Source organism: Urocitellus parryii, chromosome 7, assembly GCF_045843805.1.
Source record: "Urocitellus parryii isolate mUroPar1 chromosome 7, mUroPar1.hap1, whole genome shotgun sequence".
In the NCBI taxonomy this organism is placed as follows: Eukaryota; Metazoa; Chordata; class Mammalia; order Rodentia; family Sciuridae; genus Urocitellus; species Urocitellus parryii.
The window spans coordinates 164,504,222-164,529,448 of NC_135537.1; the positions used below are offsets into that span (position 1 = coordinate 164,504,222).

The following is a 25,227-nucleotide window of genomic DNA, read 5'->3' on the forward strand; positions in this document are numbered from 1 at the left end:
GATGCACTGCAGGCTCTGAACCGCGCGGTTCACTGCTGGGAGTGGACCGCCCTGGGGGGTAAGGGGGGGCGGGCGCAAGGCGGGGCCGGGGCCGGGGGCGGGGCCGCGAGTAGGCAACCCGGGCTTGGGGCCCCTACAGTTCAACCGGATTAGCTGCGCACCCAGCTGGTCAGCCTGTCAAGCTGCCTCCTCCTCGGTCATCTGGCTTGGTCAGCGGCGCTCGGTCCTTCCCCATGCTGGCACCCCGGACCACGGAGAACGCGGTCCCCATGTCCCAGACCGAGGCTGACCTAGCTCTGCTGCCCCCGCCGTCTCTCTCCACTACGGGGCCACCCCGCATCGGGCCCCCTTCTCGCAGAGCACGCCGCTTCTCCGGGAAGGCTGAGCCCCGGCCTCGCTCTTCCCGTGTCACCCGCCGCAGCTCAGTCGACTTGGGTCTGCTGAACTCTTGGTGCCAGCCAGCGACACCCGTTCCGGAACCTCCTGATCCTCCTGACTTTGCTCCTCCAGGCCCCTCGAGTAGCCCACCACCTTGCTTCAAAGAGCTCCCCGAGGGCACGCGGACCGGGGCAGCCCCTGTGAAGACTGTGGATTCAGTGCATCCCGGATCTGCAGGAGGCTCACGGTCTGGGGAGCCGCCGAGAGTCTCAGATGCCGCAGCCCGGGAGCGACAGCGGGAGCAAGAAGAAAAGGAGGACACAGAGACCCAGGCTGTGGCAACATCCCCAGACGGCCGATACCTCAAGTTTGACATTGAGATTGGACGTGGCTCCTTCAAGACAGTGTATCGAGGGCTAGACACTGACACCACGGTGGAGGTGGCCTGGTGTGAGCTGCAGGTGCGGCTGGGTGCCCCCTCTGTGGCACCTCGGGATGGGACCTTTTGGAGGTATTAGGATGGGAGACTGGGCAGACAGCATCAAGGGAAGGATGTATTTTTCCTGCTGAATGCCCAGAAATCCCTGCCCTTACTGAGATATCTGGCTGACTGGTTGGACTCAGGAGAAACAGGCAGATAGTATATAGTAGCTCCCCAAGGGGCATGGACATTCTCATTTTAAAATCTCTCTGCAAATCCCTGAGAGTTGGAAATTAGGATGGGAAATAGGATGGGGGAGCCAGTTCAGATCTGGGAGGGGACACCCTACCAATTTCCTTCCCTGAATACCCACAATCTTTCCCCATCGTTTCTCTGTAAGTCCTGAGACTTTCCGTTGTGACCCTGAGCCTTTTGCTCCCCCTTCTCCTCTGCTGAACAAAAGACTGGGATGCTAGAGATCAGGAGATGGGTCAGGGTCCTCTCCTCTCCATCTCCAGAAGGATTTAGGGCAGTTTCCACAAAATGGCTCTTTCCCAGGCTGCTTCTGGAGTAGTGGGGAAGGTCTGTGGACAGGAAGCTCCAGCCTTGGCCTGAGTTTCAGTCCTGCTTCTCATCCCTCTGCCTACCTGGGTTCTTTCTTACCAGACCCAAAGGCTCTAAGCTCTTGGACTTCAGGAAGATGTTGGTTGGCAGAACTTTCTTCCTATTGCTACTCTTCTACATATGCATGGGGAGAACCCAGTTGACTCTGGTCAGAAGCTTCAGATTCAGATTGGGGGACAGAGCCTGGAGGAAGGTTCCCTTCACTTTGGCCCTGGCACTGGGTTCACCTCTTGCGCCTGCCAGTGCCGCGCCCCAGGCTCTAGGCCAGGCCAACAGAGGAGGCCAAACCCGGGTACGGGAGGGAGAGGAGAGGGGGGCGGGGCAGCCATGGTGGTGGTGGGGAAGGGCTCCTGGGAGTTTTTCGACCTCTATACGTCCCTCTGCAACCTCCGCCTTCTGTCTGAATCTAGCAGTTCCCAGTATCTGGGGCCAAACCCTTGCCGGCCCCAATTCCCTGCCTGAGGTCCGCCTGCTGCCAGCCCCCGAGGCACCCCTCCCGCCCCACGACAGGCCCGGGCGGCCACAAAGGCGCTATTGAGCTCAGGGCTCCTGGACCGGGCTGCATAAAGGCGCTTGTGTCCACCAGGGGGTCCAAGGGGCGGCCCCAGGCCTAGGATGGGTGTGTTCTTGGAGCAAACCTAAGGGACTGACAAGGAGTTTGGGTCTACAGTCCGTTGGGCTAACTATCCCATCATCCCGACCCCATCCATGGGCTCCATCACTCTTTCCCCCTGCTCCACTCTAGGTGCCCCATCCTTCTCTGGGCTTAATGGGATCCCATTCGCCATTCCACAGACTCGGAAACTGTCTCGGGCTGAGCGGCAGCGCTTCTCCGAAGAGGTGGAGATGCTCAAGGGGCTGCAGCACCCCAACATCGTCCGCTTTTATGACTCCTGGAAGTCGGTGCTGAGGGGCCAGGTTTGCATCGTGCTGGTCACAGAACTCATGACCTCGGGCACACTCAAGACGTGAGCTCTGGCCGGGGTGGGAGGGAAAGGGTGGAACATCTCCTCACTGTCACCCCACTGCTTCCTGAACTTTCCCAGGTTGCACAAAGTTTTTACATCCAGGTCCAAAACCAGGCTCACCGTCTCCCATCCAACCTACCTATGTTCCTGCCTGGATGAATAGCAATGTCCACCCAGGACTTCAGTCAAAATCTTAGGTGTCTTCCCAGACATCTCTCTCTCTCTCTCTCTCTCTCTCTCTCTCTCTCTCTCTCTCTCTCTCTCTCTCTCTGCTACACCCTCACCTTCATCAGTACAGTCTCCAAGTTCCTCCTCAGTATCTCCACACTGGGCTTTTCCCACCCCATCCTTCCCTGCAGCAGTATCCTAAAGGGCCTCACTTGGCTCTGCCCTCCCTCGGAGCTTTCCTAACTTCCTGCAACCTGGAGGATCTTTCCTAGGTTTCCCATGTCCCTGGAGGTAATGTCCATACTGGTTAACCCATTTCCAAAATCTTTAGGATTCAGCCTCCTCTGCTTTCAGCCAAAGATCCAGACTTCCAGAATTCTCAGGAACTCCTCCCACCCTCCCCTGTCACTTGCTTTGTCCCTTCCTTTGAGGGCAGTGTCCTCTCTGCCTGGAAAGTCTCCATCCCTTACCCTTTTCACACTTGAACTTCCTTTCCTGTAAGATACAAAAGTTTTTCCTCTGTGAAGCTTTCCTCCATGCTTGGGACAGTTAGTCATCCCTTCCCACAAACACTTTGGCTGTGACCCTATCTATTTATCATCAGACCCATTTTGTAATCTCATGGCTATCTACCACACCCAATTTAAGTTTCTCCCAGGGACCTAGTGTGGAGCTAAGCTAGAAAAAGGCTGGTAGAAGGTGCAGAGGCAAGGGTGGGATGAAGGGGAACTTCTCAGTGGGAGCCCTTCCCCTGCTTACTTTTCCTGCACCACTGCCCTGGTTATGCACCCTTTCCCAGGTACCTGAGAAGGTTCCGCGAAATGAAACCAAGAGTCCTTCAGCGCTGGAGCCGCCAAATTCTCCGGGGACTTCATTTTCTACACTCCCGGGTCCCCCCTATACTGCACCGGGATCTCAAGTGTGACAACGTCTTCATCACAGGCCCTACAGGCTCTGTCAAAATCGGGGACCTGGGCCTGGCCACACTCAAGCGTGCCTCCTTCGCCAAAAGCGTCATTGGTGCGTCCTTCCAGGAGGGTCCTTGCCATTAATATCTCCCCCACCTCAGAAGAGAAATGGGATCCTCCCTTCCCCAGCAGAGCTTTAGAGATACACGAATTAGGAGCCCACCGGGGAATTGGGGAGACCTATGGCATCCCTCCCACACACATTATAGGCAAGGGTTGGTCACTTGCATTTCAGAACTCCTGGGTTTGCCCCTGCACTTCCTAGCCCATGATATGCCCATGTGGAGGGATGAGGTCAGAAGGAAGATTTGGCAGCCTGATCCTTGTTGTGGATCCTACAGGGACCCCGGAATTCATGGCCCCCGAGATGTACGAGGAAAAGTACGATGAGGCAGTGGATGTGTACGCGTTTGGCATGTGCATGCTGGAGATGGCTACCTCAGAGTATCCCTATTCAGAGTGCCAAAATGCTGCGCAAATCTACCGCAAGGTCACTTCGGTGAGAGGGGTGCGGCTAGGGGAGAAGGGATTCCAGATGCTCCTCTCATTTTCCTGCCCCAGCTAGCCTGTGGTCAATGCCCTTTCCCTTCACAAAGAAAAAGATACCTTAGTGAACACTTAAGAATATTGGATGTACAATGCCTTCCCCAATCCCCGCAAGCTAATAATATTAATAATATATCTAGGGTTCCCAGAATTTTACAAAGGATTTCATATCCATTCTCTTATCCAGTCTTTCTAGCTGCTCTGCAAGTTGAGGGAGGCAAATGTTCTATCCTTCATGTTACAAATAAAACAGTCAGTCTTGTTCAAGGTCACACTGTTAATAATGGAGGAACTTTTAATTTTTTTTTCCTGGTGCTAGGGATTGAACCCAGGATCTAGTGCTTGCTTTGCTGAGCTACACCCTCAGCCCTAAGGACTAGGATTGGAATTAAAATCTTCTAGTAGTAGTCGCCAAGCTTTGGTGAATGCCTGCACTGCTGCCCGCACTGGAGCTGGGGTGTGTGTTGGGGGGTGTCTAGCAGAAAGCTGAGGTGTGGAGGACCGGAGACGTCAAGCAACCCCTTCTCCTAGGGTACAAAACCGAACAGCTTCTACAAAGTGAAGATGCCCGAGGTGAAGGAGATCATTGAAGGCTGCATTCGTACCGATAAGAATGAGAGGTGGGGTACCGGGAAGAGCTGGGTGGGGAAGAGGTGCAAACACTGTCGGGCTCAGCTCACCGCCGAACCACTCACAGGTTCACCATCCAGGATCTCCTGGCCCACGCCTTCTTCCGTGAGGAGCGCGGTGTGCACGTGGAGCTGGCGGAGGAGGACGACGGCGAGAAACCCGGGCTCAAGCTCTGGTTGCGTATGGAGGGCGCGCGACGCGGGGGGCGCCCGCGGGACAACCAGGCCATTGAGTTCCTTTTCCAGTTGGGCCGGGACGCGGCAGAGGAGGTGGCACAGGAGATGGTGAGCGGAGGTCAGACTGTGCTGTGGCTGAGCGTGTAAAGGGCGGGTTGGCAATGACCAGAGGGACCCTGAAGCGGAAGGAGGTGGTCTCTCCCCACTTTTGTGGCATCTCCTACAGGTGTCTCCCTGCCTCTCCTGTCCTAATGCACCTGCAAACACATTCAGTGTTTCTTTCCAGAAAAAGCCTGGATTCTCTAATTCCCCTGCTTTAGCTCCTGCAGATGTGTTTATCTTGGAAAGCCCTTTACCTATTTTCCCTTTCCACCTTTCCCCTCCCCCATGCTTTTCTTCTTTTTCCCCCCTCCTCCTTTCTGTATATGCAGAACCCTCGGTTTCACTAAGGCTTCCCCTCTAGAATCAAAATTAAAAGCTTCTTTCCATGGCAGTGCATCCTTGAGTAGCCCTCAAGCTGTGGGTCTAGTTGTATGGATACATTCTGGTCTTTCTCCTCCATTAGATTATAAACTCCTTGAGGACAGAGACTGTCACCCCCGCCCCTATCCATGATAGTGTTTGGCATGTGGTAGCCTACATTCCTATATGGTTTAAAGTACTTTAAAATGCATTTGATCATTGCTACCAATCCTACAGGAAGAGTAATTTTATCCTAACTTATTGATGAGGAAACGGAAGTTCAAAGAGGTTGAATATCTTGTCCAAGATGCCAAGTAAGTGGCAAATCTGGATTTAAACTCAGGTAGTTTAAATTTGCAGTCAGATCACCTGTATTTACTACCTCTACTCACCCAACAAATTTAACAGTTGAAATTAATGAGGAGGAAAGAAGAGGGATGAATAGATGCTGGTGGAAGAGGGTGTGTGTGAATAAATGGAGGTTGAAGATGCCAGGGCAGAAACATGGGGAGAGATTTAGGAAGGCTTGAGTAGGGGAAAGGGAGAGAGGATGGGATCTTCAATAGAGAAATGGCAGTTGCTAAGGTGAGGATCATTGAAGGTGGGTGAAGAACCTGAGACAGTTTGAATGTGGCATAACAGCAGCTCTTCACAGCACAGCCCAATATGATCTGACATCAAACCCTACTTGAGTAGGTACAAGGGATTCTTGACTTTGGCACTACTGACATTTTGTGTTGTTCTGTGCATTGTAGGATGTTGAAAGAATCCCTGGCTTCTACTTACTAAGTGCAGTAGCATCTACATTGTAGTTGTGATGATTAAAAATGTTTTGCAGCTGGGCATTGTGGCACATGCCTATAATCCCAATGATTGGATAGGTTAAGGCTGGGAGATCATAAATTTGAGGCCAGCCTCAGCAATTTAGCAAGACCGGATCTCAAAATGAAAAGTAAAAAAGGGCTGGGGGTGTGGCTCAGTGGCAAAGTGCCCCTGGGTTCAATCCTCAGTACAAAAAAAAGACTCTAGATTTTGTCAAGCTCTCCCCCTATAAGAGCCACTGACTTACATGAACTGGTCACTCAATTTTTTTTTCTCTAAAATGGGCTGATAAGACCTATCTCACAATGTTATTGGAAGGACTTAATGATGACAATGTTAAGGAGTTGCCAATTAATGGACATAGTGACTAATCAATAAATGGTTCTCTTCCTCCCTTATCCTCAAGATGTCCCGCTGGATCTTCGAGGGGGATCCCACACTGTCTTCCTCATTCTTCCAATTCCAGGTAGCCCTGGGGTTGGTTTGTGAAGCTGATTACCAGCCAGTGGCCCGTGCGGTACGTGAACGGGTTGCTGCCATCCAGCGAAAGCGTGAGAAGCTTCGAAAAGCTAGGGAGTTGGAAGCTCTCCCACCTGAGCCAGGACCTCTGCCAGCAACTGTTCCCATGGCTCCTGGTCCCTCAGTTGCCTTCCCCCTAGAACCTGAGGAGCCAGAGGCAGACCAGCACCAGTCTTTCCTCTTCCGCCATGCCAGCTACTCATCTACCACTTGTAAGTCATGTCTGATGGTGGACCTAGGTCAACTCTGGCTCTCTGCACCCCACCTACAAGTTCAACCCAGAAGCACTGTCACTCATCCTGCCTTCCACCCCAGCCATGAAGCTCCCTCTGGGAAAGAACTCTCCACAGCTCCCTCTTTGCACTAGACCCCTGTGCTCAGACAGGGCCTCTTCTCTGCCACCACTTCCCTTTATTTTTTTGATTCCCTCCCTCCCTCACTAGCGGATTGTGAGACTGATGGCTACCTCAGCTCCTCTGGCTTCCTGGATGCCTCAGACCCTGCCCTTCAGCCCCCTGGGGGGGTGCCATCCAGCCCCGATGAGTCCCATCTCTGCCTACCCTCGGTGAGAAGGGATTACATGGGGGCTCCCAGCCATTCCAAGCTTATGACCTATCTCTCTCCTTGAAAGCCCAACCCCCTAACCTGTCCCCATGTCCTGGAAATTCACTACTTTTGTCCTTACCTTCCCCAATTCCCTATCCCTACTATCCTCCCAACATCCTTGCTGTGGTCTCTCTGGATCTCAATAGTTATCTTCCCCTGACCTCATGAACCCTTATCCTATTTCAGGCTTTTGCCTTGTCCATTCCATGTTCTGGTCCTGGCAGTGAGTTTTCTCCTGGGGACAGGTATGTTTTGGAATGAGTTGGGGTGCCAGGATGAGATATTTGGAACTCTGGGGTCCCATTGTCTACACAGACTCTTCCATCTCCCTTCCCTTTTCCAGCTATGCCTCAGATGCAGCATCAGGCCTCAGCGACATAGGAGAAGGGATGGGACAGATGAGGAGACCTCCAGGGAAGAATCTCCGGCGTAGACCCCGATCCCGGCTAAGGGTCACTAGTGTAAGAAAGAACATGGAGAATGACCTACAGGGCTAGGAGGGCACTTTCAGTGGATGGGGAAGGTCAGCCAAGAAAGCAGAATAATGTAAATGACTAGCCATGAAGCAACTAGTCTAGTTTCTAATACTAGACTTTGGGGGTAGAGTCTACTTCTCTCCAAGTCCAGTCTGGCACTGCCGCTTGGTTGGAGTAGAGTAGGAACACATGATGAAGACAGAGGCACTGACCACGTCCCCTCTCCTGACTTTGACTCTGAAGGTCTCAGACCAGAATGACAGAGTGGTCGAGTGCCAGCTACAGACTCACAACAGCAAGATGGTGACTTTCCGATTTGATCTGGATGGGGACAGCCCAGAAGAAATTGCAGCTGCCATGGTGAGGGGGGTGAGAGAGATAAGGACAGAGTATATGCATCTGGGAAAAAAAGAGTCTCCCTCCTGATGTGTATTGGTACTGAAATGCCTGATCCCACAGCAAGGGGAATGAATATAAAACCCTGCTTAGCATTGAGCACAGTGACTCTGAAGACATCTCAGCATTTGTTTTGGGGAAGATTTCTGTTTATCTGGTCAGGATTGGCTCCTCAGCTGGAGCTATTTGGGACTGGGTGTACACAAGTGCTGCATGTGAACTGCGTGCTAGATGTGATACTGTGGCTGTAAGAAAAGCATGGATGGGCAGCAGTGGAACAAGTGGGGCTTACCCAAAGTCTTGAAAGATAAATAAGAAAGGAAAGGAGGGTATGCCTAGCTGGAGGTGCAGCAAAAGCAAAGGCATTCCAAGTAGGGAGTCACTTGGAGTATGGGGCTGTGAGGACATCATGAGGCAACTACTGTCACTGGAAGTAAATGCTATAAGAAAATTATGGGATGTAGAGGTGGGTTTGGAGTGGGCACAGATTATAGATGGTCATAAGAGTTAGGCAGTGTGTAATACAATAAGAGAAGGTTTTGAAGAATGAAGACTATTCTGCCATAGAATGTGGGAGGGGACTACAGGTAGAGAATCCAGCTAGAAGGTAAACACAAGAAGCCAGATGTGGCTGGGTGTGGTGGCACATGCCTATAATCCTAGTGACTCAGGAGGCTGAGGCAAGAGGATTGCAAATTTCAGGTCAGCCTCAGCAATTTAGTGAGTCCTTGTCTCAAAAAATAAAAAGGGTCGGGATCATGGCTCAGCAATAGAAAGCTCCTGGGTTCAACCCCCAGTGCAAAAGAAAAGAAAAGAAAATCTAGATGTGGATGAAGGAGAAGATGGATTATAGAGATGGGAAAAGAAGGAGTAAATCTGAGGGTTGTTTCAGGAAATTAGTAACCTGTTGATATAGTACAGTGAAGGTAATAGATGTCCAATAAATATTTGCTGAGTTGATATGATAGAGAGTTAGGGAGGGGTGATGTCAAGGGCGACTTGTAGCTTGGCAGAACTAAGAGGAGCAGGCCACCCAGAGAGAGAGAGAGAGAGAATGTTAAAAGCAGGCTTTTAAGGGGCTGTATTGAGCTTGAGTGACAGCCAAGATAAGATCCTCCATAGCAACAGGATATGGGTTGGACTGGCCCTGGCAGTGAGTTTTCTCCTGGGGACAGGTATGCTTTGGAATGAGAGGTGGGTTCAGAAGTCATCAGTACAGAGTTGAGATTGAAGAAAGATGGGCCTGCAAAGTCAGAGACATATAGGACTTGAGTGCATCTCAGTGGATACCACCTGTTCTAGAAGGGGGAAACTAAGTTATTAAAGGGCATGGAGATGGAGCCAAAGAGGTAGGAAGATGTTAGTAAAATCTGAGTGAGGAGAGTTTCTAGTGACATAGGGTGAAGGCTGAGGCAAGACCACACTAGCTTTTTTTTAGGAGAAGGTCTTTGTGGGAGACTATTTTCAATAGAATAGAGTAGGTAGACACAAGCTTCTGGGATGTTGCAGTGAAGGCATTAAGAGAAATGTCAGGCTTCAGAAACTATAAATCATCTTCATCATGTCATTCACCTGTGTCTAGGACAAAGAAAAATGTCACCCTGTACACAAGTCTGTCTTCTTCCATCAGGCCACTTACCCCTTCTAGAGTCTTTCCTCCAGCCACTACTGATTTCTTTTTCTTTTTCTGTACTACCAGGGTAAATCCAGGGACTCTGTACCACTGAGCTATACCCCCAGCCCTTTTTTGAAATTTTGAGACAGGGTCTTGCTAAGTTGCCCAGGCTGGCCTCAAACTTGCATTCTTTTTGCCTCAGTCTTTTGAGTAACTGGGATTACAGGCATGTACCACTATGCACAGCAAACCACACTGGTTTTTGAGTGGTCCTCTAAAGAGGCTGGGTGCCTTCCTGCCTCTGCTCCATCTGCTCAGGTATCTGTCACTGTTACAGCCTTCTCTTCTAGGCTCTCATGCCCACTCAGACCACATACAACTAAAGTGACCTTGCCCCTGAACTCAAGATCAATTCCCTTCTATTTTCTTCTTACCAATTCTCCTGAGACTTGGATCTGATCTTGTTGCTTTTCACCCCAAAATCTTTAGTGGCTGCTTTGGTTGTAGAGTAAGGTCCAAATGACAAAGCATGGCCTTTAACATCTACAGCTTGCTCAGCTATGCTTGAGTCCTCACTATTTGAAGAATGTGCCATGCTTATGCCTCAAAGCTGTTTTACTGTTCTCTCTGCCTAAACTGCGGAACAGATGAAAGGGTGAGCTTTTCCCCCTGCTCCCTCTAAGCTCCCACCCTGGGCACTGGGATTGAACCCAGGGGTGTTCTACCACTGAGCCACACCCTAGTCTTTTTATTTTTTTATTTTGAGACAAGGACTCACCAAGTTGCTAGACTAGCCTCAAATTTGCAATTTTTCTGCCTCAGCCTCCTGAATTGCTGGTATTACAGGTGTGTGCCTCCATGCCTGGCAAAGGGTGGGCTTTTGTGTAAATACTTCAGTGTAAATTTCAGCTCTGTTGAAATTTGGTGAACTTGGGCAAGTTTTTTTTCTCTTTCTTTCCCTCTCCCTTTCTCTCTCTCTCTCTAACCCAGGACCTCGTGCATGCTAGGCAAGTGCTCTACCACTGAGTTAACATCACCAGTCCCTTGGGCAAGTTTCTTTACCTCTCTGAATCTCATTTGCTTATCAGGTGGTAATATTCATTTTGCAAAGATGTTCTGATATGATATGATATAATGCACGAGAAGTGGCCACTTATGGTAGGTGCTCAAAAAATGGTTGCTTTTCTTACTCCAACAAAGTAAAGTTCAGCTCCAAAGACTTACTCCGAAAAGTTGTCCCAGGTTCTCCCATTCCCAGGGTTGTGTGACCTGTTCCCTCATGGGAATACATTTGGGGAGGGTGATAAATAACAGACTTTTGGCATTTTTTAAAAAAATATTTTTTAAGGAATATTAAGATATATAAGATACATGAAGGAGAATCTGAACATCTAAAATGTTTGAATAAAGATGCAGTAGGAAAATAAAAACAGACTAAAGGAAAAGCAATATTAAAAGACACATAAGTTTCAAGTTTTATAGAAAGTAAATATTCTATTAACCTAAGTCAATTGTTTAGAAACTTTTATGTAGATCTGACAGCAAATGATGGTACACAATCAAAATTTCATAAATTACTTCAAATAATTTGAAGGAAAGTTTGGCTTAATCTACTCTGTATGAAGGCATTTCTAAAAGAGAAAATAAATCATTTCCTCCTCAAAAAAAATATTTTTTAGTTGTCAGTGGACTTTATTTATTTATATATGGTGCTGAGAATTGAACCCAGTGCCTCACACATGCTAGACAAGGGCTCTCCCACTGAGCCCCAGCCCCAGCCCTAGCATCTTTTTATTGTGGTAAAAAAAATACAGCATAAAATTTACAATTTTAACCATTTTTAAGTGTACAGTTCAGTAATGTTTGGTATGTTCACTTTGTTGTGGAACATCCATGAAACAGCTCTCCTTAGCCGCAGGGTAGTATTTCTATCTGTCCTTATCTAAGAAAAGACTCATAAGCAGCTTACCTATGAGCACCTTACCAATGAGGCTAACTTGCAGTAGCCTTTGTGTTTGTTTGTCCCCTCCACTAGATTTTGGGCTCACGATTAGGACCTTGCTTCATGTTTCCATGTATTAAATGCATGTCATGTAGTAGGTACTAAATATGTGTGGAGTTGAATGTGATATTTACCGTTTATTGCCTTATTTCCTACTTCACTTTGTCATGTGTGTATGTAAGCCTGTGTGATATAGTTTATAAATCCTAAGAGGGCAGGAGTTATGTCCAAAAGCATGCCAGGCAACAGAAGAAAGAACTCAGATTCTAGTTAGTAGACCTGGGTTCAAATCTTGTGAATTCAACTTGTTTGAGCACTGAATTCAACTTGTTTGAGCACTGGTTATCTTTACTCTAAACTGAGGATGTTAATACAGACCTCAGAAAGTTATTGGTGTTAAATGTGATAATATATGTAAGGCATCTTGTATATACAGTACATGCATCCTTTGAGTGTTAGTCTGTCACATAATAGATATTGGTAAATACTTGTTTTAGGTTGGTGGTTGGCAGAAATGGCACTGTGAATGGTTGGTTTTTAAAGAGCAAGAGCAAGGGCCAGGGATGAGTGAGATAATGAGTATCCTTCCTATCCTATTAACCCTTGTTAGGTGTATAATGAGTTCATTTTGCCTTCGGAGAGAGATGGATTCCTGAGTCGGATTCGGGAGATTATCCAGCGAGTAGAGACCCTGTTGAAGAGAGATAATGGCCCCTCCGAGTCTGCTGAAGATGCACTAAGCCCCCAGGTCAGGCCCTTCTGGACATCTCCAGGAAGAATGGATTTTCTGCCAGAGTTCACTACTCTTTCCTCCACACTCCCCTTGGATTAACTCCTCTTTACCTCTGGGACCTTGAAACAGTGGCTCTTACCCCATTTGAAAATATGATGAAAGCCATGGACTCTTGTTAAAAAAAAAAGTGTTGAATGCATACTTTTCTTTTAGCTCATTATTTTGAAATAATTTCAGACTTTCAAAGTTGCAAGAATTATTCAGAGAATTTGCAATTTGCCAATTTTTTGTTTCATGACATCAGCATTATCATTCTTTCTTCCTCTCTCCCCTCCCTGTTTGTATGTATGTGTATGTACATATAAATATACATAATTTTCTTCTGAGCCACTTGAAAGTAAGTTGCAGACCTCATGCCCCTTTACCCCTAAATATTTCAGCACATACTTTTGAATCCCTTGAAACTCATGTCTGGACTCTAGAGGCTCATAGATCCTTGCTTAAAAATCCCAGTCTGAAACCTTCCATCTAAGACTCAGCTTTCCCCACTGTGACTGTGCCACCACACCTTTTTTTCCCCTTAGGAGGAGCCACCACCACTGCCTGCCCTCTCAGGCCCCTTCCCAGACCCATCCACTGGTATGTACTGTGTATCCCATTCTTATGGTGGCTTCTGGGAAGGACATAGGGCATGGGGGATTGGAATCTCAACACTTACTTCTCCCCACTCAGCAGAGCCCCAGTACAGCACCTTCCCAGAACAGAGAAGCTGGGCAACCTTCTCCACTTCTCCTGGAACACCCTTGTCTCCTGGAAACCCATTTTCCCCTGGAACCCCCATCCTTCCAAGTCCCATTTTCCCCATCATTTCTCCTCCGTGTCATCCTAGCCCTTTCCCACTCTCCCAGGTCTCCTCAAATCCCGCTCTACACTCCCCCAGCTCTCCACTTCCATTCTCCTCCAGTGCATCCCAGTTTCCAATTCCATCCTCTCCATTTCCTCTGAGTTCTCTCTCCACCAGTTCTCCACCCCCATTCTCTCCTAGTTGTTCCCAGCTCACTCTTAATCCTCCTTCTTTTCCTCTCTGCCCCTCCCCTTCTCCCCTCCCCTCCACTACAGCAGCCCCTCTCCTCTCTTTGGCTAGTGCCTTCTCTCTGGCTGTGATGACTGTGGCCCAGTCCCTGCTGTCCCCCTCCCCGGGGCTCCTTTCCCAGTCTCCTCCAGCCTCTCCTGATCCACTACCTAGCCTGTCCACTGCCCTTGTTCCTTGTGACCAGGAGAGCCTTTCACCTCAAGCAGCTGAGATGGAGAGTGAGGTAAGTAGGAAATCAAGAGGGATGATTAGGGGGTCTCCATTCTGGATCATTTCCCTCCTCATGAACCCACACTTTGTAGGCCTCCCCAAATCCTGCTTGGCCACTCCTGGGTGAAGCCAGACTGGCACCCATCTCTGAAGGTGAGGCCTCTGCCTGCCCATTATTCCCAATCTGCTTTATATCCTACCAGATTTCTCTCTCTCTTCATTCTCTCCTTGTCTTCCTGCAGAGGGAAAACCACAGCTTGTTGGGCGTTTCCATGTGACTTCATCTAAGGAACCAACGGAATCTCTTTCCATGCAACCAACATCCCCAACTCTCTCCAATTCTGTAAAGCTTCCATCTCCTCAGCTGACCTCAGAGAGTTCAGACACAGAGGATGGTGCTGGAAGTGGGCCTGAGACCAGGGAGGCTCTGGCGGAGAGTGACAGGGCAACTGAGGGTCTGGGGGATGGAGTTGAGGAGGAAGGGGATGATGGGAAGGAACCTCGAGTTGGGGGCAGTCCCCCACCCCTGATCCATCCCAGCCCAGTGTGGATGAACTACTCCTACAGCAGCCTGTGTCTAAGCAGTGAGGAGTCAGAAAGCAGTGGGGAAGATGAGGAATTCTGGGCTGAGCTGCAGAATCTTCGGCAGAAGTGAGTCTGGGGAGAATGGTGGAGCAACAGGTGAACTTGGAGGAACAACATGGGAGAGTTCTCTCATGCCCTTGGTACATCCTCAGGCACTTGTCAGAGGTGGAAACATTACAGACACTACAGAAAAAGGAAATTGAGGACTTGTACAGCCGACTTGGGAAGCAGCCCCCACCTGGTATTGTGGCCCCGGCAGCTATGCTGTCCAGTCGCCAGCGTCGCCTCTCCAAGGGCAGTTTCCCTACCTCGCGCCGCAACAGTCTGCAGCGCTCAGAGCCCCCAGGCCCTGGTGAGACTGCAGCTGCACAGTTTCCATCTTTCCTAAAACCCCTTCCTTATCAATTCAGTTTTCTTGTAAGGACCTAGGGGTCTGCCTCTTGATTTGAGGGGACTAGCCTCCCTCTTCTCACTGGCCCTTCCCTCACTTAGTGCTCTCTCTCCCCCATCCTGCTCCCAGGCATCATGCGAAGGAACTCCCTGAGTGGCAGCAGCACCGGCTCCCAGGAGCAGCGGGCAAGCAAAGGGGTGACATTCGCCGGGGATGTTAGCAGGATGGTGAGGGTGGACCCAAGGGAGGGAGAGCCCAGGGAATGGTAATTGGCAGCACTTTTGCCTTCTTCTCACCTTCAAGTTTTCTTCAGTGCTTTTTTTTTTTTTCCTTCCAGTGAATTCAGAACAGAAGCCATTTGTCTCCCCCAACACCATGGCTCAACATGGTGCTTGTGCTCTCTGAACCTGATGCTTTTCTGACCAACTCAACTCGGCAAGAAAGACTCCAGTACTGAGGGGCAAACAGCCAGGGTGGCATGGAGAATGCAGTTGTTTTTTATGAGTCAAACATGGCAACTGTTTGCTTTGTGGAGGTGTCAGTTCTACAGCTACCATCTTCATTTCCAACCCCTCCCCAGCCAAAGGCCAACCACTAAGCAATCCCACACAAGCTCGGATGCTTCTAGAGGGCTCACTCCCAGATGGAAGAGTGTAGATGGTGTGCTCACATCAGAATTAGTGGCAGGCAATAAAAAATGCTGGAAATAAGGACTGAATCTCTGTTATGTTTTAGAACTGAGGGCAAAGTCTTGTGCACTGAGTCAGGGGAGGATTTAAAGGGACTCTCTTTCACAATGGGAGGCAGAGTGGAAGCTGCCGAGCAGGCTTCCTGCCACAGAGGTCATGAGGAAATTGCAAGGTCAGTGATCCACTAGACCAAGCTAACATCCCCTTCAGATCCCACCCTAAGCCTGTAAAGGGCAGTACCAGTGAAAATTAAAAGACAAGGCTTGTTTTTTTTTTGTCTCACATCCTTCATCCATTTACCTAAGGATAAGAAAAGGCAGTAAAGTTTGAGTAAGTTTGTTCTTGAGGGTAGAGGGCAGAAAAGTGACCTTCCTTCCCCTAAGACCTGGTTCAGTCTCAAACAGCCCAATGATCTCTCCCTTAAATCAGGCGGAAAGATCTCAGGAAAAAGTGATTCTAGTTAAACATTTACAGCTCCCTGAGGCAATGCCACTGTGGTAACTGCTGCCCATGGAGCTTTCCAGCATTAAGTACCATGCATCTCTCAGCCCCCCACCCCAGCATAGCTCCAGGAGAAATGACTCAGTTTATTATTCTTAACTTAACCTTACCTTTTCCACTTTAGCTTCTAACACTGCACAGAAGTGCCACCCCCACCCCAAACAATTGGGCCTCTGGAAAGTGAAGGAGGCTAAACCACAGACAGTTTGAGAAAAGCCAATGTTGCATACGCTCAATCAAGGAAAAAACAAAAAGGAGTCACTGTACACAGTGCATAGGAAACGGACAAGATTCCATTGAGAATGGCCAAATGCATAGTCTCTTGAGTTCAATCATGATCCAAAGTCAGTAAGTAGGCCAGTGAGACTGTGAGCAGGCAATTTCTACAGGATCATGGGGTATCATCCATCATGTGAAGGGGCTCCACCAGATTGGAGATAGATAATGCCCGTCCGCCCATTCAGGGTCCTGATGCCCTCGCAAGAGCTCGGGCTCTGGCAGCTTTAGCCTCGTCTTCCAGCTCATCAAGGAAACGCTCCTGGGACACTGAGTAGAAGGTGTATCCATCTAGAGAGGTGGGTTCAGGAAGTTACTTGGAATATAGATTTTCCCTTCTCCTATCACCCTTTATTCTCCCAAATCAGTGATTACAGAATCTCACACTGCTCTTTTTGAACCCTGACCTCAACAACTCCCTCATCATTCCCAAATCACATTTTAAAAGAACCTTAAAAATAGAACATCTGGTATTAACCCTATTTCACCCAAACATTAAATGCTTGGTTCAGTCCTCCCACACGCTTCTGTTCCCCTGCCCTTATCAGGACGGATACAAATAGCTAACACCACGGCCCCGATGCCCAGGCCGGTCACGATGTTCCGGATCCGCCGCTGTGGCAGCGTTTTCTGCCACTGGGCAAGCTGCACCTGCTGCATGAACTGCAGTTGCGCGGGAGTCAGTTTTTCCCGGGTCGGGTCGATGCGCTGAGCAAAAGGAGCCTTTCCGTTCTTGGCATCCAGAGGGTCACCACCACCCGGCGCCGCCATGTTGCCGCTCCGCCCTTCGCAGTGCCGGAGTGCGGGGCTCGCTGGGAAAGTAGTCCTTGCCCACCGCCAGGAACGCTGGGAGTTGTAGTCCTTATTCACTTTCCCGGGAAGAGCCGAGGCTTTGGGCCCTAGGGCGAAGGCCCGGAATGGCGGGAAGGGGCTGTGCTTTCTGATTGGCTGAGGGTCCCGCGGCCGGCCGTTGGAGCGGGGAAAAACTGTGGAGAGCTCGAGGCTGTGGTGGGAATTAGGTTTTCCTCAGACTTGAGGCGGGGACAGACACATTGGAAGGGGACGAGGAACCCAGGGTGTGGCTGAAGGCTTCTGAGAGAAGCTAAGGGGGAGAATTTATGGATCCAGTGAACTGTCCCAGGGTCCCCAAAGGCTTCTGAATATGGATGGACCTATGAGGCCAAGATTGAGCTCCCTCGGTGACTTGCAGTTTGGGGCTGTTGCCACAGAAACTATTGAAGACGCCCTGCTTCACTTGGCCCAGCAGAATGAGCAAGCAGTGCAGGCGGCTGGGGGACGCCTGGGCAGCTTCAGGGAGACCCGGATCGTGGGTGTGGATGCAGGGCCTGGGAGTGGGGTTGATGGGAGCCTTTGAGGCACCAACTTTAAGATTCTTTTAATTTTATTTATTCAAAAAAAAAAATTTTTTTTTTTGTTACTTTGTACCTGCTTTATTGCCGGGTGCTAGGGCCATAGTGATGAACTTCTCCAAGACCTTCACTTCTCCAACATATATAGAGTACTTAGACATTTTGCCTGCCATAGAAAGAAGAAATAGGTGGCCCTTGTTCTCAAACTATGTGCAATCTTTGGGGGGTTATTTGGACAAATAGGTAAATGACTAGGTACAAGCTTGGTTAGATAAGTGACATAAGAGATAAACTTTTAGGGGGATTGAAAGGAGGGATGGGGTAATAGGGAGAATTAAGGAGTGGTCTAGGCATTGTGACATTTGAAGTAGACCTTAAGGAAGGTTGGTTGGTGAAGGTGGAGGAGGGGGACAGCCTTTCTACCAAAATGGGATAGCAAGAATAAAGTGAAGGAAGCTTAGGATGTGTGGGGGTCAGAGTAGCCCACCAGCCAGAGTTCATGGAAGAGTTGTTGGATTGAAGACATAAAGGTAGTTTGGAGAAGTTCCATGTAGAAGTTTGAATGTCAAGGGGGAGGATTTTATATTTAATAGGAAGATGTTGGAGGTTTTGAAATAAGGCAGTGGTATGACTAACTTTTGCCTGGGCAAAACTCATTTTGGATGTTATGTAAAGGATGAATTTGACTAGAGAAAGATGGGAAGTAGGCAGACCAGAGGAGCCTAGGTGACAGGATGGAGAAAATGACAAAGGAGGATGGATTAAAAACATTTAGGCAAAATCTAGGGTTCTTCCCTAGGTGACTTAAAGACATGAAGAAGGAAAAATGACTCTGCCAAAGGATTGAGTCTGAGAGACTGGGAGTATAATGGTGCCATTAACACACACCAAAAACCAAAAGAGGAAGATCTGTGACTTTGAGAAAAATAATTGCTTTGGTTTTGGATTTATTGAGTTTAAGGTACTTGAAGAACATCTAGAGGAAATTTTCTAACAGGCTGTTTTAAAAAGCAGATCAGGGGCTGGGGAGAGAGCTCAGTGGTAGGGTGCTTTCCAATCATTTTGTTAAATTTTTAAAATTTTTTAGTTGTAGTTGGATATAATATATTTAATTTATTTATTTTTATGTGGTGTTGAGGCTCTAATGTAGGGCCTTGCCCGTGCTACGTGAGGGCTCTACTGCTGAGCCATAATCCCAGCCCCCAATCATTTAAAAAAATTTTTTAAAAAAAAAATTTTAGTTGTAGATGGACACAATATCTTTATTTTATTTATTTTTATGTGGTGCTGAGGATCAAACCCAGGGCCTCACACATGCGAGGCGAGCAGCTCTGCCTCTGAACCATAACCCCAGCCCCCCCCCCCCATCATTTTTTTAAAATATATTTTTTTAGTTGTTGATGGACCCTTATTTACTTATTTATAAGTGGTGCTGAGAATTGAACCCAGTGCCTCACACATTCGAGGTAAGCATTCTACCACTGAGCCACAAGCCCAGCCCCTCTTACCAATCATTTAAAACACACACACACACACACACAAAGAAGTAGGTCAGAACTAGGAATAAAGGTTTGCAAGTTATCTTCATAATGATATTGTTGAAACTGTGGGAGAGGATGAATGTGTAGGAGAAAAGAAAAGCAGGTCAAGGACATTTCCTTGGGAAACATTTTGTGTTGAGGGGATTAGAATAGGTGGAAGAGTTGTGAAGGGAATGGAGTGGTTGGGGATACAGGAGCAGAAACAAGGACTTTTGGAAGCCAAGAGGAGAGTTTCCAGAAAGATGATGTCAGCAGGTTCAGACATTTTAGGAATATCAACAGGAATGAAGGTTGCAAAGAAAACCATGATATTTCACAATCTGGACATATAATCATTTCAGCAATTTGGGGAAAGTAGAAGCCAAATTGCAGGAAATTAGGGAGTGACAAAAGTGGAAAGAGCGGGTGTGTAAGAAATTCAGCAGTGATAGGAAGGAGAGAGATGGAGACTCAGTTTATGAGCATGGTAGGGGAGCTTCTTTTTATTTAATAGCAGATATGAATATGTTTGTAAGCAGAAGAGGTGGAGCCAGTATTGAGGGAGAGATGTAACCATCATCTATTCCTCCTAAGCCAAGCTGTTTTCTTGGAAAATTAAAATGGAAACCAGAAATAAATGCCTAGATTATTCAGACCAAAACCAAAACAAATGTAAACATACACACACATGTGGGCATGCATGTGCATGCGCGCACACACACAAACACACGTGCGCGCTCATACACACACTCCCCAAAACTGCTAAGAAATAAAGCCTGAAGTCCAGACTGGCTAGTAATACACAATTAGGGAAATTTTTTTCTGAATTGTTTAAACTAATTCTATTCTGCATTGGACATTGCTAGCAAAGCTGTAGTCTGTAATAAGGTTTTGTACATATATGTGTATAATGTGTGTTGGGTAGATCTTTAAACTGATCATGTGTGTTTTTTTAAAATAGTTTTTTTTAAGAGAGATTTTTCTCTTAAGACAAGTGATAATTCAACTACATGTGTACAGATTGAGCATCCCTAATCCCCAAACACAAAACTTTGAGTGCCAACATCATGCATAAAAAATTTTGGAGCATTTCAGATTTTCAGATTAGGGATGCAAATATTACAAAATTCAAAAAGCCTTGAAGTCTGCAATGCTTCTGGTCCAAAGCATTTCAGATAAGAGATACTCAATCTGTACTCTTTGGTCATCAAGGTAAAAGTTCTTAGGTCTGTAGGAGATTTCTTTGCTGAAAATGGACATTTACCCTTGTTTTCACCTTCTAATGATATTACAAGCTAAATAGAATTATATTGGGGATGTTCTTTTAAAGAGTAACAGGCAGACTAAAATCTTGCCAAAGTGTCTTGGTCTTCTCACCTTCCCAATGATTCTTTCCCACTAAATTGAACTATGTGCTCTGATTTAGGGTATGTCTCTTTAAGACAAGTCACTCCACAGTAATAAGTTTGCTCCTAGGGAGAGGCTCAGCCACCATAGATTTACCCAACAAACTGGTGGTGGGGAGGTAGTGTCCAGCTGTAAGGTGAATCCTGTTTGTAAAGCAATGGGAGTTCTCCAGAGGGTGGTTACTAAACAAACAGTGTTATAAAGACAGCCCCAGGAGGGACCTTTCTGTTCCCTGCCAATATTCCACTGAAAACAGAATATAGAGGTTAGGATTTTTATCAGAGAATCTTCCTTGAAGCTGAGAGTTCCTAGCATGGTGTAGCTGCTATATTTATGTGTAACTGGCCAAGGCCTTTATCAGCCGAGACCCACAAGAATGCTTTTGGGCTACTGAGGGCGCTTGTGAAGCCCATGACCCAGTCAGCCTCCTTTTCATGCCTCTGATCTGCCTTACTGGCAGCAAAGCAAATCAAGCTCTGCTTTGGTTGTTTCTGTCTCATCTTTCTAACCTCTTGACCCTCTTCTCAGCCCCATCATGGCTTTTACACAACACCAAGAGTTCACAGAGTGGCTTTGGTTGCATTTTGTAAATGAGCTCTTCTTTCCTGTTTTGGCAGAGTTTATTTTTCTCCTGTCTGAACAATGGTGTTTGGAGAAATCTGTGAGCTACCAAGCTGTAGAAATCCTAGAAAGGTAAAACCCTGAGCCTTTGTGAGTGGTACTTCTCAGAATGGCTAATGTGCCTAAATCTTAAAAAAAAAAAAAAAAAAAAAAAAAAAAAAAATTTCATCCAGAGGAGGTGGTGCATGCCTGTAATACCAGGAACTTGGGAGGCTGAGGCAGGAGGATGGCAAATTTGAGACTAGCCTCAGCAACTTGAGACTGTCTCAAAAAGCAGCTCAGTGGTAGAGCACTCAATCCTAAGTACTCAATCCTAAGTACTGAAAAACAAAACAGAAAAGTACTAGTTGCCCCTTACTCTTACATCCTCTCTCTTTTACTTGCAAGTATAAATTTCTTAGCCAGCACTTGATACCCGAGAAGTTAAAATATAGCATAGTTTGAAGCACAAACTCCCTTTAGTTTGTTTAAGTGTGCGTTCTCTCCTCTCCCTCTCCCTTCCTTGCAGGTTTATGGTTAAGCAGGCAGAGAACATCTGTAGGCAAGCCACAATCCAGCTGAGGGGTAATGAGAAGACAGAGTCTCAGAATTGGAGGGCTCTGAAAGAGCAGCTTTTCAATAAGTTTATCCTTCGCCTGGTGTCATGTGTTCAGCTGGCCAGCAAACTTTCTTTCCACTACAAAGTAAGGAGCTGGGGTAGCTTGTGGGCACCTGAGTGTTAGAAAGAAACTAGTTCATTGAAGGTGGCTCAGAAACCTACTCCTAGGCCAGGTGGTACTGCTCATGTGGAAATTCCAGAGTGTAATTATGTTTCCTAAGCATACCTCCTAAAAACTCTCTCTCTCTCTCTCTCTCTCTCTCTCTCTCTCTCTCTCTCTCTCTCTCTCTCTCTCTCTCTCACCGAAGTAGTTATTAAATAACCTGAGGTTCTGTTCCCAAAGTATAATTACTGGACAGATGCCATCATTCATACAGGTCACCTTTCCTCTCCTTGGATTCAAGGACAGTTTGCATAAGATGCCTGATTTGCCAACATACCTATCACCATTTAAGGAAAAGTATTACATTTAAAAGGGATAAAATGTTACCACATGACTACCCAGTGCCTGTGCAGCAAAATGACATTAAATTTTTGAGTTTCTCCTATGGCCAGATGTTGCACTAGGTACCATGGCCACAACAGTAAATATATTATCTGTGTTCTCAAGGAATTTATTATCTAATAAGAAAAGACAAATATGCAAACAGGGTAAAAAGGTGCTATGATTAATATAAACAATAGAGGGTGAGACTACTTCATTGGCCTTGGAGAGTTAAGGAAGTGTATTTAGAGAATATGATTTCTTGAAGTAGGGGTGGGTGGCAGAAGAGTGAATCCCAAGAAAAGAGGGTTAGGGAGGGCAGTGAGAGAAGAAGGGGAGGGAAGAAAGTAAGATCTAGGTCCAGGAAGCAGTTTGGTAGATTTGGGAACAGCAAACATTCTGTGCAATAAGCATAGAGTTTAAGAGAGAATTAAGAGGGGAGACTAGTAATGAAGGCATGGGTTGGGCTGTGAAGAACTTAGTACAGTCTGCCAAGATAAGATGACCTATATCCTGACATCCTTCTCTCCCTCCCTGTTTTGTTCTTCTTTGCTCAGATAATCAGCAACATTACAGTCTTGAATTTCCTCCAGGCTCTGGGGTATCTATACACTAAAGAAGAACTGCTGGAGTCAGAGCTTGATGTTTTGAAGTCCCTGAATTTTCAAATCAATCTACCCACTCCCCTGGCATATGTAGAAATGCTCCTAGAGGTTTTAGGTACTTTGTTGTGTCAAGAAATGTGGGTTGGAGATTTCCATAGAAGGCAATAAAAATACGTGCCTGGGGTATGGGAACAGCAGGCAGAACTTGCCAATGAGGAGCAGTAGGAAGCTGATATTGTCTCTAAATGACTGAAAAAGGTGTCCCCTCCAGCACCTGATAGGGGAAGGAGCCAGAAGTCTCAGAAACTGGTTTCTGTTTGGACTCGCTAGGTACTTTCTTATTGCAGGATCTAAGGGTTGATTTTATGGAGACATAAGATAGGAACAAATACTGTAATTGTATGTATACTATAGATGGAGGTTCTCTACCTGTCCCTTTGTCCTTTACAACTGACTTGCTTATAGAATGTAGGAACCAGGAAGCACATTAGTAGCTAAACAGCTTTATGTCATAAGACAATGGTCAGTACAATTAGAGTACAACCACTTAATGTTTCCTACTCTGCTCACACTCCATCTAGGATACAATGGTTGTTTGGTCCCAGCAACACAGCTGCATGCAACCTGCCTGATCCTGCTTGACCTGGTCTATCTTCTACATGAACCCATATATGAAAGTTTGCTGAGGGCTTCAATTGAGAATTCTACGCCCAGTCAACTCCAAGGGTAAGCAACTCCTCTAGGGTTGGCTCCTTCCAGGAACAGGGAATGGGAGATAGATCACAAGATTGTGGAGAATGGAATTACCCTAGTAAGGCATCTAGTCCACTGAAAACGTACACAGGTTACTGGTTCTTATTAACTTTTTAAATGTTGCTTGGATGCAGATGACTGAACCCAATCAGGAAAACTCTAAAAGCTTTTACTTCTGGATTTAAATTACTTCAAGTAATTAACTTACTTTCCTAGGTTTTTCTTTATAGCTGCTTATAATTTTAGGTTAGTAGACTGTTTTTATAGTTACTTAGGGGGGGGGAAAACAGTCATACGGTTGCAACTTGAACAAAAGTTTTTGATTACTGTAAATTCAGGCTGCTCAAAGGCCTTACAGATACATTTGTTAGGGAGACAGATGGAACAATAAAAAGCCTTATCACTCAAAGACATGAGGGCATGTTTTAATGCCAGTTGAGTTGGGGGAGTATAGGGCAGCAGGTCAATTAGCTATTACTTGACCATTTCCTTCCATGTCTCAAAACATCCAAGATGATCAATATAAGCAATTTATAGTATAAGTTGGAAGATCAAGGATTTGGAAATTTCTTTCTAGCTCCAAAATTAATATGGTTTTAATCACTCAGGGAAAAGTTTATTTCAGTAAAGGAAGACTTCATGCTCTTGGCAGTAGGAATCATTGCAGCAAGTGCTTTCATCCAAAACCATGAGTGTTGGAGCCAGGTATGCATCACTGAGCAGGACCAGCATGGCCAGAATTAATTTAATAGAAAGCATTTCTCCATCAGTTAAACAGAAGACAACCTACAAAAGATAAGTACCAAGACCCAGAACTGGGGTGATTGAATAGGATTTGGGAGGGGAAAAACTAAGGCAGGATTGAAATATTTTCTCTAGTTTTCCCCTTATGAAATTAGAAATAGATGCTCAAATTTAGCATGTTCATTTCCCTTTAAAATTCTGACCCACTATTATGTTTAAAGTCTAATAAGTATATCCTCCCCCAAAAGAAATGTTAAAGCTAAATATCCCCCTTATATTCTCAAAACTTATCTCCAATAGAGAGATATGTACACCAGAAAATTTCCATGCCAACACTAGCAGGACAAAGGTATCCTAATGTAATTTGGCCACTGGCGAACACTGGAATCTGGACTCTTCCCCATAAATTCAGAGAAATGAAAAAGTTTATATTTGGCTTAAGAGAACATCCCAAGCAGTGTGTGTGTGTTTGTGTGCATGTGCACATGTGCACAAAACACATTGAAATTATTTAGTAATACAAAATCTGTCTCTATTTGTGAAGGTTGTGGAACATTTGCAGAGCATCACTGGTATTGCCTCGGAGAGCATTGCTGAGTTCTCTTATGCAATCCTGACTCACAGCGTGGGAGCCAACACTCCAGGGCGACAGCAGCCTGTTCCTCCCCACCTGGCAGCCAGAGCTCTGAAGGCTGCTGCTTCCTCTAACACATGATGCAGGCTGAATCCACCAAATATAAACAGCCTTCCATCACTGTACTCATCCCTCCCTTTGTTTACTTTCATACTCAGTGTACAAGAGTTCCAAGTCTCTTTTGAACTGTATTTTGTATTCCTTTTTTTTTTTTTTTGCATAATAGGGATTGAATG

At 46.7% G+C, this 25,227-nt stretch overlaps 3 protein-coding genes across 3 annotated transcripts; 2 read left to right on the plus strand and 1 right to left on the minus strand.

The window, feature by feature from the left end:
* The first annotated feature begins 233 nt into the window (after positions 1-233).
* On the plus strand, positions 234-15,142 carry Wnk4 (WNK lysine deficient protein kinase 4). The gene is made up of 19 exons (XM_026386836.2): positions 234-839; positions 2,219-2,391; positions 3,359-3,579; positions 3,869-4,026; positions 4,605-4,693; positions 4,771-4,987; positions 6,630-6,894; positions 7,126-7,247; positions 7,475-7,533; positions 7,632-7,749; positions 8,008-8,124; positions 12,388-12,525; positions 13,095-13,149; positions 13,243-13,826; positions 13,906-13,966; positions 14,056-14,464; positions 14,551-14,750; positions 14,919-15,016; positions 15,127-15,142. The coding sequence occupies exons 1-19, from the start codon at positions 234-236 to the stop codon at positions 15,127-15,129; spliced, it is 3,693 nt and encodes a 1,230-aa protein (XP_026242621.2). The 3' UTR covers positions 15,130-15,142.
* A 1,037-nt stretch (positions 15,143-16,179) lies between these two features.
* On the minus strand, positions 16,180-17,042 carry Coa3 (cytochrome c oxidase assembly factor 3). The gene is made up of 2 exons (XM_026386838.1): positions 16,813-17,042; positions 16,180-16,546 (listed from the first exon to the last, which is right to left on the minus strand). Exons 1-2 carry the CDS (start codon positions 17,024-17,026, stop codon positions 16,440-16,442), a joined length of 321 nt encoding a protein of 106 aa, XP_026242623.1. The 5' UTR covers positions 17,027-17,042; the 3' UTR covers positions 16,180-16,439.
* Positions 17,043-17,417: 375 nt separating this feature from the next.
* Positions 17,418-25,072, plus strand: Cntd1 (cyclin N-terminal domain containing 1). Its single transcript, XM_026387124.2, has 7 exons — positions 17,418-17,586; positions 21,170-21,245; positions 21,682-21,856; positions 22,813-22,975; positions 23,442-23,586; positions 24,222-24,318; positions 24,902-25,072. Exons 1-7 carry the CDS (start codon positions 17,418-17,420, stop codon positions 25,070-25,072), a joined length of 996 nt encoding a protein of 331 aa, XP_026242909.1.
* Positions 25,073-25,227: the final 155 nt, after the last annotated feature.

What these genes read in the sequence shown, in the direction of transcription:
- Wnk4 (XM_026386836.2), top strand. Translation starts at nt 234, where the DNA reads ATGCTGGCACCCCGGACCACGGAGAACGCGGTCCCCATGTCCCAGACC. An exon ending in CCCATCTCTGCCTACCCTCG is followed by an intron (nt 7,248 to 7,474) that starts GTGAGAAGGGAT and finishes ATCCTATTTCAG; the next exon opens with GCTTTTGCCTTGTCCATTCC. An exon ending in CTCAGAGCCCCCAGGCCCTG is followed by an intron (nt 14,751 to 14,918) that starts GTGAGACTGCAG and finishes TCCTGCTCCCAG; the next exon opens with GCATCATGCGAAGGAACTCC.
- Coa3 (XM_026386838.1), bottom strand. Translation starts at nt 17,026, where the DNA reads ATGGCGGCGCCGGGTGGTGGTGACCCTCTGGATGCCAAGAACGGAAAG. An exon ending in GGCCGTGGTGTTAGCTATTT is followed by an intron (nt 16,547 to 16,812) that starts GTATCCGTCCTG and finishes CCACCTCTCTAG; the next exon opens with ATGGATACACCTTCTACTCA.
- Cntd1 (XM_026387124.2), top strand. Translation starts at nt 17,418, where the DNA reads ATGGATGGACCTATGAGGCCAAGATTGAGCTCCCTCGGTGACTTGCAG. An exon ending in GCTGTAGAAATCCTAGAAAG is followed by an intron (nt 21,246 to 21,681) that starts GTAAAACCCTGA and finishes CCTTCCTTGCAG; the next exon opens with GTTTATGGTTAAGCAGGCAG. An exon ending in AACTTTCTTTCCACTACAAA is followed by an intron (nt 21,857 to 22,812) that starts GTAAGGAGCTGG and finishes TTCTTTGCTCAG; the next exon opens with ATAATCAGCAACATTACAGT.